General features: G+C 38.5%; 2 protein-coding genes across 2 annotated transcripts in view; one reads left to right on the top strand and one right to left on the bottom strand.

Moving 5' to 3' along the window:
- LOC135480260 (pre-mRNA-splicing factor SYF1-like) overlaps positions 1-13,136 on the bottom strand; it is a 32,222-nt gene extending 19,086 nt beyond the window's left edge. Inside the window, exons 1-9 of the mRNA XM_064760050.1 lie at positions 13,025-13,136; positions 11,074-11,222; positions 10,305-10,428; positions 8,270-8,467; positions 6,228-6,362; positions 5,161-5,325; positions 3,962-4,106; positions 2,709-2,781; positions 58-136 (exon numbers count right to left, since the gene is read on the bottom strand). Coding sequence (XP_064616120.1) covers positions 58-136; positions 2,709-2,781; positions 3,962-4,106; positions 5,161-5,325; positions 6,228-6,362; positions 8,270-8,467; positions 10,305-10,428; positions 11,074-11,222; positions 13,025-13,060 — 1,104 coding nt within the window. The 5' untranslated portion in view covers positions 13,061-13,136. The remainder of the gene's footprint in view (positions 1-57; positions 137-2,708; positions 2,782-3,961; positions 4,107-5,160; positions 5,326-6,227; positions 6,363-8,269; positions 8,468-10,304; positions 10,429-11,073; positions 11,223-13,024) is intronic.
- A 300-nt stretch (positions 13,137-13,436) lies between these two features.
- The window catches only part of LOC135480492 (G-protein-signaling modulator 2-like), a 53,752-nt gene continuing 52,844 nt past the window's right edge, over positions 13,437-14,344 (top strand). Inside the window, exon 1 of the mRNA XM_064760335.1 lies at positions 13,437-13,561. The gene's annotated coding sequence lies outside the window, so the exon portion shown is untranslated. The remainder of the gene's footprint in view (positions 13,562-14,344) is intronic.

Below are 14,344 nucleotides of genomic sequence, written 5' to 3'. Positions count from 1 at the left end.
CCTCTTGACTACACACACAACCACTGAGCTATCTACTGTACACAGATATTTACATACCTCTCTTGGTTTGCCTTCAAACAATTTGACGCGCTTGTGCCACTCGTGAACATTGTGTGGATTCTGTCTCAGCAACACACTGTCACAAAAAAACAACAATAATAATGTATGCACATTAGATTAGATGGATTAACTGTACTTGTAGGATTAACCATACTGGTAGGGTCTACTGTACTGGTAGGATTAACTGTACTCGTAGTATTAACTCTACTTGGAGGATTAACTGTACTGGTAGGATTTACTGTACTCGCAGGATTAACTGTACTTACAGGATTAACTGTACTTGGAGGATTTACTCACCAGATTGACAATATTTCTGCCACCTCTTGGTGAGAACATTTTAGAACCAACAACGCCAACTCACATTTGTAGTACATAGCAGTTCTTTGCCATTAGTCCATATGATGAATTAACTTATTAATTTGAATGATTTCCAGTTTTATATTGTGTTTTTATGGCAAGCCAACAACAAAAAATTCAAAAATGAAACAAAATTTTAAAAACCACTGAAAATCCATTTTATTTTAGTCTGATCTCGATGTTTTTATAATTTCCCTGTTTTTCAAAGTTTTCCGATCATGTTCAACAGGAAAACATTGCTAGGATACTCAAGATTTTTCACAAATCAGACGATTTTCAAGTTTTGCGGTAAATGACCTACAATTTCGCCCTGGGACTGTGAAAGTGTATCCCAGGATTCATTGCGCTGGTTGTGGTTGCTACCGACTGAGCAACAGGGGATATCATTAAGGGTGGTCAAGAGATTATACTGACAGTTCAAGAATGTAATAAACATGCTCACGCTTCACTGAGCAGTTAGTCTTTGCTCCTAACACCAACAGTTCATGATTTCCCCAGATTTTTTTAATAATAATTTTAGTACATACACTTCGCAACAGGTTGACTGTTTCATCATCATTATTTTGTCACAAATGTAAATTTGAGAACACTCCATGGAGATTAAGCATGACTACCCAGTACTTTTACACATGTGGAGTGTCGTGGCAAATATCTGATTTTAAACTGCAGGGCTTTCCATATACAAAGTTGTAGCAGAATTAAGCATACTGCGAATCCATACTTGCAAACTAGGTCTACCAGCAGGTGAGATGAAGATGTCAAATTGCAATCAAAGCCACACCTACACACACACATGCATCTGCACTGCTGCAGCTAAAAATTTCTTGTTTATTCTGGCATAATTTGAAAGACTGTCACCTTCCACACATATTTCGTAAACCTGAATACTACTGAATTTACCTAATATTTAACCGAGTCCCCTCAGATGAAGGTTAATCAATACAGATTGGTCTTATCTACATGTAGATGCTGGCGAAAGGCAAAACAATAATCTTACCTGTCGCTTATCTGATCTGACCGGCAAAACTGTATACAGGAAATTGTAAAACATTTTGTTTATGACTCTAAGGAAGCACAATGTACGTGTAGACTAACATACTTACAAAGACACTGGAAGCTGATGACATATTTCTCGGTGAAATTCTTTTTTAGCTAAACTAAATTTGTACACATTTTCGTTGCATGACTTCCACATAGGCCTAACCAGAATAATCGGTTTGTCTGCAGTGTACAATCTGCATGTACATTCACTGTTTGGCGTGGTCATGCTTTGAGACACTGTTTGGAATTTAAAGATTTGTAATAGACATCACCTGTCTTAATACTTCTTCAATTTCATTCATGGTTATATTAAGAGATGGAAACGTAGGTTTACTAGTCAGGAGGGCTGCACACCTCAAAGTCAGTGACTTGATCCCATGTGGCGAGGATTAGCATCCACAACTGCTAAGTGCCATGCAGGTAAATGAAACGGGCCGGGGGCTAACTCTTGCTGCCAACTCAGATCGTGCGAAAGTAAACGACAGTAACTCACATTCAAAATTTTAAGGTCATTTACCGTAGAAACGTTCGAAACTTTAGGTCATTTACCATAGTTTTATTATTATGCCCTTGAATAAAACTTTATTTTCCTGTAAAACAACAATTTAAACTGGTGTGCCCTTCGACTCAAAACTGTGCCAGAACCAGCAGGAGGTGCACTTGAGTTTAGAACCTCCATGATTACAGCCTCATTGGCTGAGGTGAGAATAATACCATTTTCACACAAATATAACAAAAATTAGCCACTGACGGTTCAAGGAAATACTAAATTTAATTATTTAATAAATGGCATTAAAAAGAGACAGCTATATCCCTTTATGTCCAGATTAATTTTTGTATGAGAACAAGATGCAAATAAGACTTTACCTCTGTAATGCTTTACACTCACAGTCGTACATGGGTTTGATTTATTTACTTATTTGATTGGTGTTTTATGCCTTACTCAAGAATATTTCACTTATATTGAATTATGGTGGGAGAAAACTGGGCAGAGCCTGGGGGAATCCCATGACCATCCGCAGGTTGCTGCAAGACCTTCCCACGCATGGCTGGAGTGGAAGCCAGCATGAGCTGGACTTGAACTACATGGGTTTGATGATAATAATAAGGAAGATGAGGCATCAGCACGTGAATGCACATGAAAAATGTTTCACAAGCTTTCAACATTGTGGCCCGGATCATGACAAGGTATGTCAAACTTTTTATATTAATATGGTGATGTCTTTACTTCTTTGTTATTTATACTGAACCTGTTTAAGAGAAGTGGTCTCCTGTCCATCAGGTCCTCCAGTCTGGCCAATCGCAACTCCAAATCAAGATCATCTGAAGGTCACAAGAGAATGACAATACTAATATACTCAAAATGACGATAAAAGTGTTATTAAAACTGGAACAACATCCAACAACAGAAGAGAATGACAATACGTACATGTATGTACTCAAAAGGACAACAAAGGTGCTAATTAAACTAGAACTACTTTCAGACCCTTCACAACTGTGAGGTACATCTTCATTTAATATGTCCCAAACGTCCCAAATCAATTTCAAATACTTCTATGTGACATATTTCTGTCATATTCACATGCCATGCTAAAAATTGAAGACCAATTTGTTATTTATTTCTGTTCTGAAAATGTTATAAAACTTCAACACATGCTACATCTACTCTTTTTTTTTTTCACATTAATGATCCATAGTGCCATCAGCAAACTGATTCATTTCCTTATTTCTGAGTTAACAAAAGTGTTGTTAATGCAAAAATTAGGTAAATTCTAAATGTATTTTTTTTTCCTCCTCACATATTGTTGTCATCATTTTCACTACACTCTTTACTTGTGCTTGCCACAATTCTGGATTCTATCCAACAAATTCCAAAAATGTGTGCACTAGTTCCAAACATTTACAACACCCTTGAAAAAGCCATTCAGTTGTATTTTACCACCCCAAAAACCCAACCAAACTTCCCTCATTCTCCGAGACCCCTCCTTCTCAACACCACAACCACTTCTCTCCATCTCTGCGACCCTTACTCCCCAACACCCCACCCACTTCCCTACTTCTCTGTGACCCCTCCTCTCCAACACCCCACCCACTTCCCTCCTTCTGTGTGACCCTTCCTCCCACCCACTTCCCTCCTTCTCTGCGACCCCTCCTCCCCAACACCCGACCCACTTCCCTCCTTCTCTATGACCCCTCCTCCCCAACACCCCACCCACTTCCCTACTTCTCTGCGACCCTTCCTCCCCGTCACCCCACCCACTTCCCTCCTTCTCTGCAATCCCTCCTCCTCAACACCCTCCCGCTTCCCTACTTCTCTGCGACACTTCCTCCGCAACACCCCACCCACTTCCCTCCTTCTCTACGACCCCACCTCCCCAACACCCCACCCACTTCGATCCTTCTCTGCGACCCCTCCTCCTCAACACCCCACCCACTTCCCCTCATCTCTGCGACTCCTCCTCCTCAACACCACACCCACTTCCCTCATATAAATCCCGCTCACCTTCCTCTGTAGGTCCTAACTCAGATGTGGTCTCCATCTTGGCGCTGATCATGCTCTTCTCAAACTGAGCATAAGCGTCAAACACCTGTGTGAAATCTCGTACTGTCACCACTGTCATGATCGCTTCCTCGTAAATGTCCCGTGCCTGGAGAAACACAGCAAGTGAAAGAAACCAACATTACACTTAATGGCTGCTGTGGTAGAGAAATACAGCGAATGAAAGTAACCAACATAACACTTAATGGCTACTGTGGTAGAGAAATACAGCGAGTGAAAGTAACCAACACTACACTTAATGGTTGCTGTTGTAGAGCAACACAGCAAGTGGAAATGAAGAGCTTTACATCCAAGGAATGCTCTATTGGAAGACACAGCAAGTGGAGATCTCTTCTGGTGGTACATGTATGTGAATGTAAGGTTAGAAGTTCAGAATGGTACCTTTTAAAGAATCTCCAATTTAAAGAGACAAAATATCAATCAGCACAAATCCAAACAAAATTATGTTATTATTTTAGAATAGCCCCGGTAATTACATGTACCTTTCATCAGAATATCAGCCTTGTCTGTGCATGTGTTACCATTCAGAAACAGCAGTTAATTTCAAAAAGTTTATTAAGAGGCTTTCATTATAACTTTAGAGTGCTTTTACACACTATAAATAGTAATGGTACAAGTGATATTTACTGAAAGGCTATTCTTGGTGAATACACAAACTTTAGCTATTTTTGGTGAGTACGTAAACGTTAGCTATTCTTGGTGAATACACAAACTTTAGCTATTCTTGGTGAGTACGTAAACGTTAGCTATTCTTGGTGAATACACAAACTCAAACTTTAGCTAGCCTTGGTGAATACACAAACTTCAGCTATTCTTGGTGAATACACAAACTTCAGCTATTTTTGGTGAATACACAAACTTCAGCTATTCTTGGTGAATACACAAACTTTAGCTATTCTTGGTGAATACACAAACTTTAGCTAGTCTTGGAGAATACACAAACTATAGATATTCTTGGTGAACACACAAACTTCAACTATTTTTGGTGAATACACAAACTTTGATTTCACTTTGAAGTGATTAGGAACTTTTTGACAAAAATCTCTGGTACAGACTGTTCAACTTTAGACAACATATGGAACTACTAAAAAAAATAATCAACAACACCTGGTGAGAAACCATTTTAGATGAAAAATTTCTACCTTTTCAAAATGCCCACTCCTGATGTAGTAGTCTGCCATGGAGTTCCACAGAAGGCCGATTTGGTCAGAAAACCTCTTCAGCCCCTGGCGGATGATGGGTTCAATCTTCAGGGAGGTAACTTTATCTGGGTTTTTGGACACCAGCTCACAGAGCTCGTTCCAAAGCTGAATAAAAAACAAGAACAATCCAAGAATGTATCCATGAGCAGTGGTCTCATGCATCTCACAGTTTTGTCAGTTTTTCATTATCTAACATAAGTTTTCATTACAACAAAAAAAAACACCCAAAAAGTACCAGCCTTATCGATATATCATCATTTCTAGGGTGCTAGTGCAGCTAGAAAGAACTTTCAGTTCTGTCAGTTTAGGACATCTAAAGTATTACAATAACAAACTATATATATATATATACATATATTTGAAATCCTGTATTTATCAACGCATTTTAACAACTTTAAACACGTACAGAAGATAAACAGCCCTTTGAACATTTTATGAAATTTTAGATTTTAGGAAATCTGCAAACATTTAACCTTTGGAAATTGTACTGATTACTACTGCCAATTAATTCCACTCATTTTTTCCACACCCTGTAACTTTGTGATCTGCAACTGGTATGAATAATATTATTTCTATTAAACATGACCTGGATAATACCTATTCTGACACTCAGATTTGAAATCCTCAGCCCATCAAATAACTGTCAATTTATTTCACAGTTTAATTATTTAATAGAGAAGACAACAAACAACATAATTCTTTTCTGATGTGCTTGGTAAACCAACTTTTAATCAGGAATTTTTACGAGGCCATGGAAAACGCCATATACTAGCTACGTCTTCAGGTTATAGAAATAAACTCAGCCCTGATTGGTTAAAACTGATGTTAAAACTCACAACGGGGCTTTCGATTATCTCAATGTGAGCGATTTTGCTTAATCTGAACCATGAAAATCTTGCTTGTGCTACATCACAAAAACAAAAAGTTATGTTTTTACCTTCCCGTAGGATACTTCATCGATGGATATACACATCCGGTATAGTGTTGTCTTTCTTTTGCTAACATACCTGGTGTTTAGATTTTCCTGCCTTAGATGTGAAGCCATCATCATCAATAATGTCAACCAATCGCTTTGCAGCTTCATCCAATCTACCAATCAATTTCAGATACTCTATATAGTCCTCCATGTTTTCTTTTTGCAGCTGAAAAAGAGAGACAATTACCTGTTTTTTTAGCTAAAGTGAAGAAAACATTTAATTCGTTTAAAGTTTATGCCACGAATAAAATGGGCAATTGAAGATAGATTTTACTGTTAAGTATTAAAATAAGACAAAGACATGTACATTAAAAATAGCATGACTATACAGGACAGGTGCCAGCTGTTAGAGTTTTTGAATAATTTTGATGAATGTTAAAAAGATACACAGTATCATCATATTTCTACTTTATTACAATTTACACAATATATATAATATATACTCTCCCAAAAAAGAAACGCAACATCCCCCCCAAAAGATCAATCATAAATTCTTCAAAAAATTGGCGTGATTGAGACATGGCAACATGATCATATTATAATGTAAATGTACGATAATTGAATTTAAACACCAGATAGTGTCTGTTGGTCACACGTGACTTAAGGGTCGGCCTTTGTGTAACGCTGCGCGAGGGATTCGTAGAGAAAAACTTAGGACAGTTGCACCTGCGAATCATGCCGTATTGTTAAGCAGATTTAATGGGTATAAAAGACACATAACCGTTCCATTGAATTCAGTCACTAAGTTGCTTCTCCAACCTGCCAAGATATGCCAAGACTAGACACCGCTACCTGGAACATCGTCATAGGTCGACTCCTCGCCGGTGAATCACAGAATGCAGTCGCTAGACTTTATCATGTTCACCGGAGCACGATTTGCCGGCTCTGGCAACGGTACCAGCAATCCGGTTCAACAGCTGACCGTCAACGTTATGGCCGACCTAGGGTCACAACAGCAGCCCAAGACCGTTACATCCGGTTACTTCATCTCAGAAACCGAACCGTAACAGCAACAGAAACAGCATCAAATGTCCCAGGTCTCCGACGAATATCGGCACAGACAGTCAGGAACCATCTCCGTGAAAACGGATTACGTCCCAGACGTCCTTACTTTGGCGTAGTACTGAGACAACAGCATCGACGCGCAAGGGTACGATGGTGCAACAGATTAAGGGACTGGAATCTGCGAAATTGGAGGCGAGTCTGGTTCAGCGATGAATCCAGATTCATGCTGGAGAAAAGAGATGGCCGTACACGCGTCTACAGACGCCGAAATGAGAGGTTCGCAAGGAACTGCATCCTTGAAGTCAACAATTTCGGTGGAGGAAGTGTGATGGTGTGGGGTGCCATATCATACGCCCGAAAATCTCAACTGGTGCACATCCCAGGCAACCTTAACGCCGCTCGATACAGAGATGAGGTTTTGACGCCACACATGCTGCCCATAATGGACCTTCGTAGGGAAGTTTTTCAGCACGACAATGCTCGGCCGCATACAGCTCGTGCTACGGTTGACTTTCTGGAGAACCAGAACGTAACAGTGCTGCCCTGGCCGTCCAAATCACCAGATTTGCACCCAATAGAACATTTATGGGATGACTTGGGAAAACGCTTGCGCAGTCGTCATCCAGCGCCCCAAACTCAGCAAGAAGTGCTGCAGGCTCTTGACCAAGAATGGAGAAGAATTCCGCAAAACCATATTCGCCGATTGATCATGTCTATGCCGAGACGGATTCGCGCTGTGTTACGGGTTAATGGTGGGCATAGCAGATATTGACTTTGCAGTGACGTCATCTGAGTGCTATGGACTTTAATGTGATAAATTTTGACATTGTAATTAACTTAAAAGTCTGAACAACCAGTGTGGAAAATTTCAGTGTGATGTGATGCTTATTTTTGTATTTAAGATGATGTTGAAAAATTCATATTTGGATAAAACGAATCGGATGTTGCGTTTCTTTTTTGGGAGAGTATATATACAATATAACTTTGATAGTAAAATATTCTGGAATGTACTGTCCTCTAAGTAGCCTGTATGTAAATGTGGGACAATACCTTGATGTGCCAACATACCTTAATGTACCGTCTGTAGATGCGTACAGCCGTCTCTGGCAATGGGTACATGCGGGCAAACTTCAGGTACAGCGGCCAGATCCTGTAGTGTTGGGAAATGGGCAGGGCACGGAGGGCGCGATCGAACGTACGACGAGTTCGTGTGATCATACACTGATCCATAAGGAACTGGCAGTAATCCAACCATATTCTCGGCATCTGAACACACACAAGTAAAATACAACAATGTAGATCACTGTATGGTAAGTCATGAGATAACACTGGAAATGGTTTACAACAATGTAGATCACTGTATGGTAGGTCATGGGATAACACTGGAAATGGTTTACAACAATGTAGATCACTGTATGGTAAGTCATGAGATAACACTGGAAATGGTTTACAACAATGTAGATCACTATGGTGTAAGTCATGGGATAACACTGGAAATGGTTTACAACAATGTAGATCACTGTATGGTAAGTCAGGAGATAACACTGGAAATGGTTTACAACAATGTAGATCACTGTATGGTAAGCCATGAGATAACACTGGAAATGGTTTACAACAATGTAGATCACTATGGTGTAAGTCATGGGATAACACTGGAAATGGTTTATAACAATGTAGATCACTGTATGGTAAGTCATGGGATAACACTGGAAATGGTTTACAACAATGTAGATCACTGTATGGTAAGTCAAGAGATAACACTGGAAATGGTTTACAACAATGTAGATCACTGTATGGTAAGTCATGAGATAACACTGGAAATGGTTTATAACAATGTAGATCACTGTATGGTAAGTCAAGAGAAAACACTGGAAATGGTTTACAACAATGTAGATCACTGTATGGTAAGTCATGAGATAACACTGGAAATGGTTTACAACAATGTAGATCACTGTATGGTAAGTCAAGAGAAAACACTGGAAATGGTTTACAACAATGAAGATCACTGTATGGTAAGTCATGAGATAACACTGGAAATGGTTTACAACAATGTAGATCACTGTATGGTAAGTCAAGAGATAACACTGGAAATGGTTTACAACAATGCAGATCACTGTATGGCAAGTCAAAAGATAACACTGGAAATGGTTTACAACAATGTAGATCACTATGCTGTAAGTCATGAGACAACACTGGAAATGGTTTACAACAATGTAGATCACTGTATGGTAGGTCATGGGATAACACTGGAAATGGTTTACAACAATGTAGATCACTGTATGGTAAGTCAGGAGATAACACTGGAAATGGTTTACAACAATGAAAACAATTTATATTCTCCTACCACTTACATTTATATATTTATTTGTGAAAAATTTTTCACTTGTACCATGGTTGTCAGTTTTATGGGTGCGGGAAAAAAGGAACAGCTGAGGTAAATCCAGAGCTGTACATGTATCTAGAAAAACATTACAGGCTCTGATCCCAAAATTTAATGGTGACATTGTGACTGTTCATAAAGAAATTTGAAAAATGCAACTCAAAATGATGTTTTCTAAGAGCTTTTAAGTCTGTGAATGAAAGAAATTTGTATAAAAAATTTTTTATTTGTAAACCATCATATTTTTGCTTAATGTACTTGTTAGTTTTAATACAGTTTGTTTAGTATGGGCGGCCAACCGTTTGTGAGCCCAAACGTTTTCCAGAACTCAATTGACGCTAGATATCACCCTCAAATCCTTCATCTTCGGCAGGTTACTGACAAACCTTCCCATGCATGACGTACAAATCTGCACACCATACTGTGGCGTTAGACTTGGCAAACAGCCACATGAGAACTACTGTCTGCTTGTTGTCGCCATGGCCCCAGTTAACAGCGAGTGAGCCTACAAATACTCTGAGACTGAACCCTTGTGAGCCTCACTGTTTGAAGCTTGTTCACTGAATTCTCATTAAAACAATTCATGAAAGATCAACTACGTCTAGCCATCAAAAATTCATTAGACTAGAAAACACATTTTCAACCAACCAAGAGTGTCAACCTTTGGGATCTACATTCTGGGTCAATTTACACACTGATGGTTCACAAATAAGTATAACCCACCTTGTGCATGAACACGAGTGACCTCTCAAATGCATTATTGACATCTTCGTACACAGAGTCAGTGATAATGTGACCTTTGACCTGCTGGCGACGTAACTTCAGATAGTTGTACCATAGTTTGTAGCTGGAGAAAGGAAAATACAAAGGGTAAGTGGATGAAGGAGAGCACACAATTTTGCTCAAACAGACATGTTTTTTAAAATCTCTAATTGCAAATTTACTAGTTACAGATAATGCAACACATTATCATAGTGAGAATATGATATACATTATCATAGTGCTGCCTCAATGAAGCATTATTCCAAAGCCTCTTGACACACCACTTAACTCTGTGGTATAATACAATTACCACGTCTTTGTGCTTTCCTCCAAGGTCACTGCACTTATAGGGATACAGAATTGATGCTGACTGACTGACAGTTGACGCACGGTTCTTGGTTTAAATCTTGGTCACGCTTGAATAAATGTAGCATACCTAAAATTCAGCTTTGGCTAGGTGTAACCTGGATTTGTCTATCTCTCACCAAAGCCAATCAGAATCTATTCTATATCCCTTTAAGCCAGCATGTTTAAATCTTTGCATGAACTGGTGAAAGACTGACCCTCGTCTTGCAGCATTTAAAGAATTTCAACCAACAGCACACTCAAAATTGGTAACAATGAGCAAATTAGATGTGTACAAAAATTTAGGTCATCTAAAAAAATAACCAAGACACATTGTTTACAAAAAAAATTTGCTAAATAAAAGAATATAAACAAAAGCACTCACCTTCCAGGAAGTTCTCTTAATGCTCTTTCATAAATCAAATTAATAGCAGATTTTGGAGCTTGCTTTTTGTGTTCAACAAATCGGAGCCAGCATTTAACAGAGTAAGGATTGCGAAGAATCTCCTCTTCATATGCCAAGTCAGCTTCTTCCTGTTGCAAAAGAATGGAAATGAAATGTATTTATTCATTTATTTGATTGGTGTTTACCAGGGAAATCAAGAATAGGAAGAAACATGCAATAAACCAATGCTCTTAACCATGCATCAACAACAAGGAAATATAATACCTGTAGCAGTTTAACAGTGCTAACACCTACCTGCACCTATCCTCCCTTAAATCATGTCAAACTGTATGACTTAAAGTGATCCCTAATAAAGCGGATTGTAAGACAATTTTTTTTTTCCAATGCTCATCTTCAACAGTGATTAAATGGTTCAGTCTCTATACCTGTATCTTCACCCTACATGTGATTTCCAGATTCATAACATCATTACATTATGAAAGGCTGTTGATGGGAAGATATAGCCTTATCATCCACCATAAGTCCATTGACAAGTAACAGATTTATACACTGGTGCTAAGGGGGATAACTCCCACATGTGAACATACACAGCTAATATGATTCCACACACAACATATAAACAGCATTTAGCTGTGAAAGTGGAATTGTTTCTAAATTGAAAAAATTAAATCCTTGATACAAAGTTACTGATATTAAATATAAACTATATCTCCTGCTGTGTCATGTGGTCTCTGTACAACTGTATTGGTTTCTGTGTTCTGTTAAAATTATAAATATGTAATATGACTTAATATCAGTATTGACTAATACACTTTTGAACAACTGGGCCCTGAAGAAAATCCACGCTAATTCTTGTACTTTCGAAAGTATGTAAATCTGCATCATGATCAAACAACAACTCATACGATATATAATATATATTCATCACGGATGCTATCATTATTTCAAATAAACTTTGCTGTATTAGTTCATAAATAACTGGTGTATGTTCACATGACTCATGAAACTGTGATTTTGACGATTCTAGAAGTTCTAAAACTGAGGCGGAATATACGCTTTAGTGTACATTTTATACAAATTTGATGATCATGGAGGAATTGTAGTCTAACCCAATGACAACAATGTACTCATCTATTTATTTGATTGTTTTTTTTTTTGTTTTGTTTTTTTGGACAATGAGTAAATCAACTAGAAATATAAAAATCATTTTACTTTGCCTTGTTTTTGTTAGTAGAGAAATCAGGCTACAATGGTGTTTAGGCAGTTCTGTCACAATCTGATAAAGCTAAACTATAGCAAGCCTAATCGGCGTTTCAGGGGTCTCACGCAGATATCGGTGAGGTAGGTGAAGTCTCTCACAAACTACTGCGGCTAAAAGACGTGATTTTATGTTAGGTGTCAACGGCACAGTCAAGTCAACAAATTGTATTCAAGTTAGCTATCGTAAAATAACGTCTTTTATCTAACTTAGTTTGCGCGAGTCCCCATCTGTCTCACTGATATTAGCGCGAGCTCGCAAGATCCCTGGAGCATCGATTGGGGTTATCACCAGGACAGTCTCTGCCACACTACATCTTAGTTACTATATCCTTTATTAGAATTACATTGTGCTTGTACTTCTACTGTAAATCTTTAACCTTTCAACCACTAAAGCGCTTTTTCAGTCGTATTTGTGTATACAATTATCAAGAAAATGACCCTGAACACGACTTGCTTGTGTCATTAAAGATGCAAGCTTCATAAAACTATGAAAATTATTTCACTACACCCCCAGTTCTCTCAGAATATTTCAAAATATTGGTTGAAAAGGTCGAGTGCATAAACCCAGTTACCCAGTATCAAAAATTAGGGTCAGAAAAATTAGATTTTTGGCCACAAATGCATAAGCAGATATCATCAAGTTCTGGATTCAAAAAAAACGAAATCTTACAAAAAATATATTCTTAGGCTGCTCTGTCACAGGCATTGTGATTCTTCAGAAAACACCTGTAAACCCAACGATGTGCTTTTAACGCGAGGATTCCCTTCGCATGCCCGGAAGTCGCATCTTGGACGTTGGGCAGACGATGGGCCATTACATTTATTTTCTAGGGGTGGCTACTCTATTATTAATGGGATTCCCCTAACATCTTTTTATTTTCATCTCTTGAAAAGGATCGTATCGAATTTGACTAGTAATTATTATTTCCTAAAAGGTAAATAATATTATGTTAAGTAAAAACTTATGCTTAATAAAGCAATATGTTGTTTGGAAATAAGCTATCTGCCCTTTGATGTAATGTACTACTCCACATGAGTCTTAAGTTATCTCGTGTTATCACGTCTGCAACGAGAAGACAACAGAAACCGTCATTTTGTCCTTCCCTCCAACTATAACCCACATACGTGAACTTCAAACGACAGGTTTGCGGGTCACCGGTGAATTGAATCCGCGGGGAATTTCCTATCTGAGTGAACAGGCAATGTGGTAAGAATTTTTTACTCCTCGTTGTCGACAAATCCAAATGTGATGCCTGTAAGCACATGGGTGGGCAAGGCATACAGATCCGCTTCATTTGGCGCAGACAAGAGGCAAGCTGCTGAGATCTCTAAGTTTTGTCGAATTTTACAAAATTAGGAATCACACACTGTGCCAGCAGTCTGTTGTATCTGTAGTGTCGATGACACCAAGGCAAGGAGATGATCGTAATTAGAATTCATTGTTCATTTATCCAAGGTTTTTTCTCTCTTCACATTTTTGTGTGTGGGTGTTCATCGGGATAATATGTAGGCCTACACCATCCTCGTCCATCTTCGACGGTGACAGCCGGTTAACATACCAAAACTTCAAAATGACTGAGAAGCCAAGAAAAAGGTGTATGCTTGAAATACACAAGTGTCACTGTATCTTTCTGAAATCATAGTGGGTGACAAAGTATACCGGTCACACTGTCCAAGCTGCCTTTCTGATAAAACTTGCACCTGGGAATCAAGCTTTAGAGCCAAAGATAGCATAAGTGCTCAGTGTTGGGGTGCATATGTTGAACTCAGAAAAAATATTAAGGTTGATACCATTTTAAGGGCACTGCGTTTCAGGTCAGGTCAGGTCATTCCTCAGACATGTAAGAGTTCATCACAAAAGTACTTTGAACTTTCCAAAAGGCAGTGGTTTACCCGTGACATTCTGATTTTCGTCACCCACAAAACTGTACAAAATCAGATAATTAAACAAATACATGTATAATAATGTGTAAGTAACCTATCAGATGGT

Source organism: Liolophura sinensis, chromosome 13 (assembly GCF_032854445.1).
Source record: "Liolophura sinensis isolate JHLJ2023 chromosome 13, CUHK_Ljap_v2, whole genome shotgun sequence".
NCBI lineage: Eukaryota > Metazoa > Mollusca > Polyplacophora > Chitonida > Chitonidae > Liolophura > Liolophura sinensis.
This window is presented reverse-complemented; position numbering and strand designations above follow the sequence as displayed.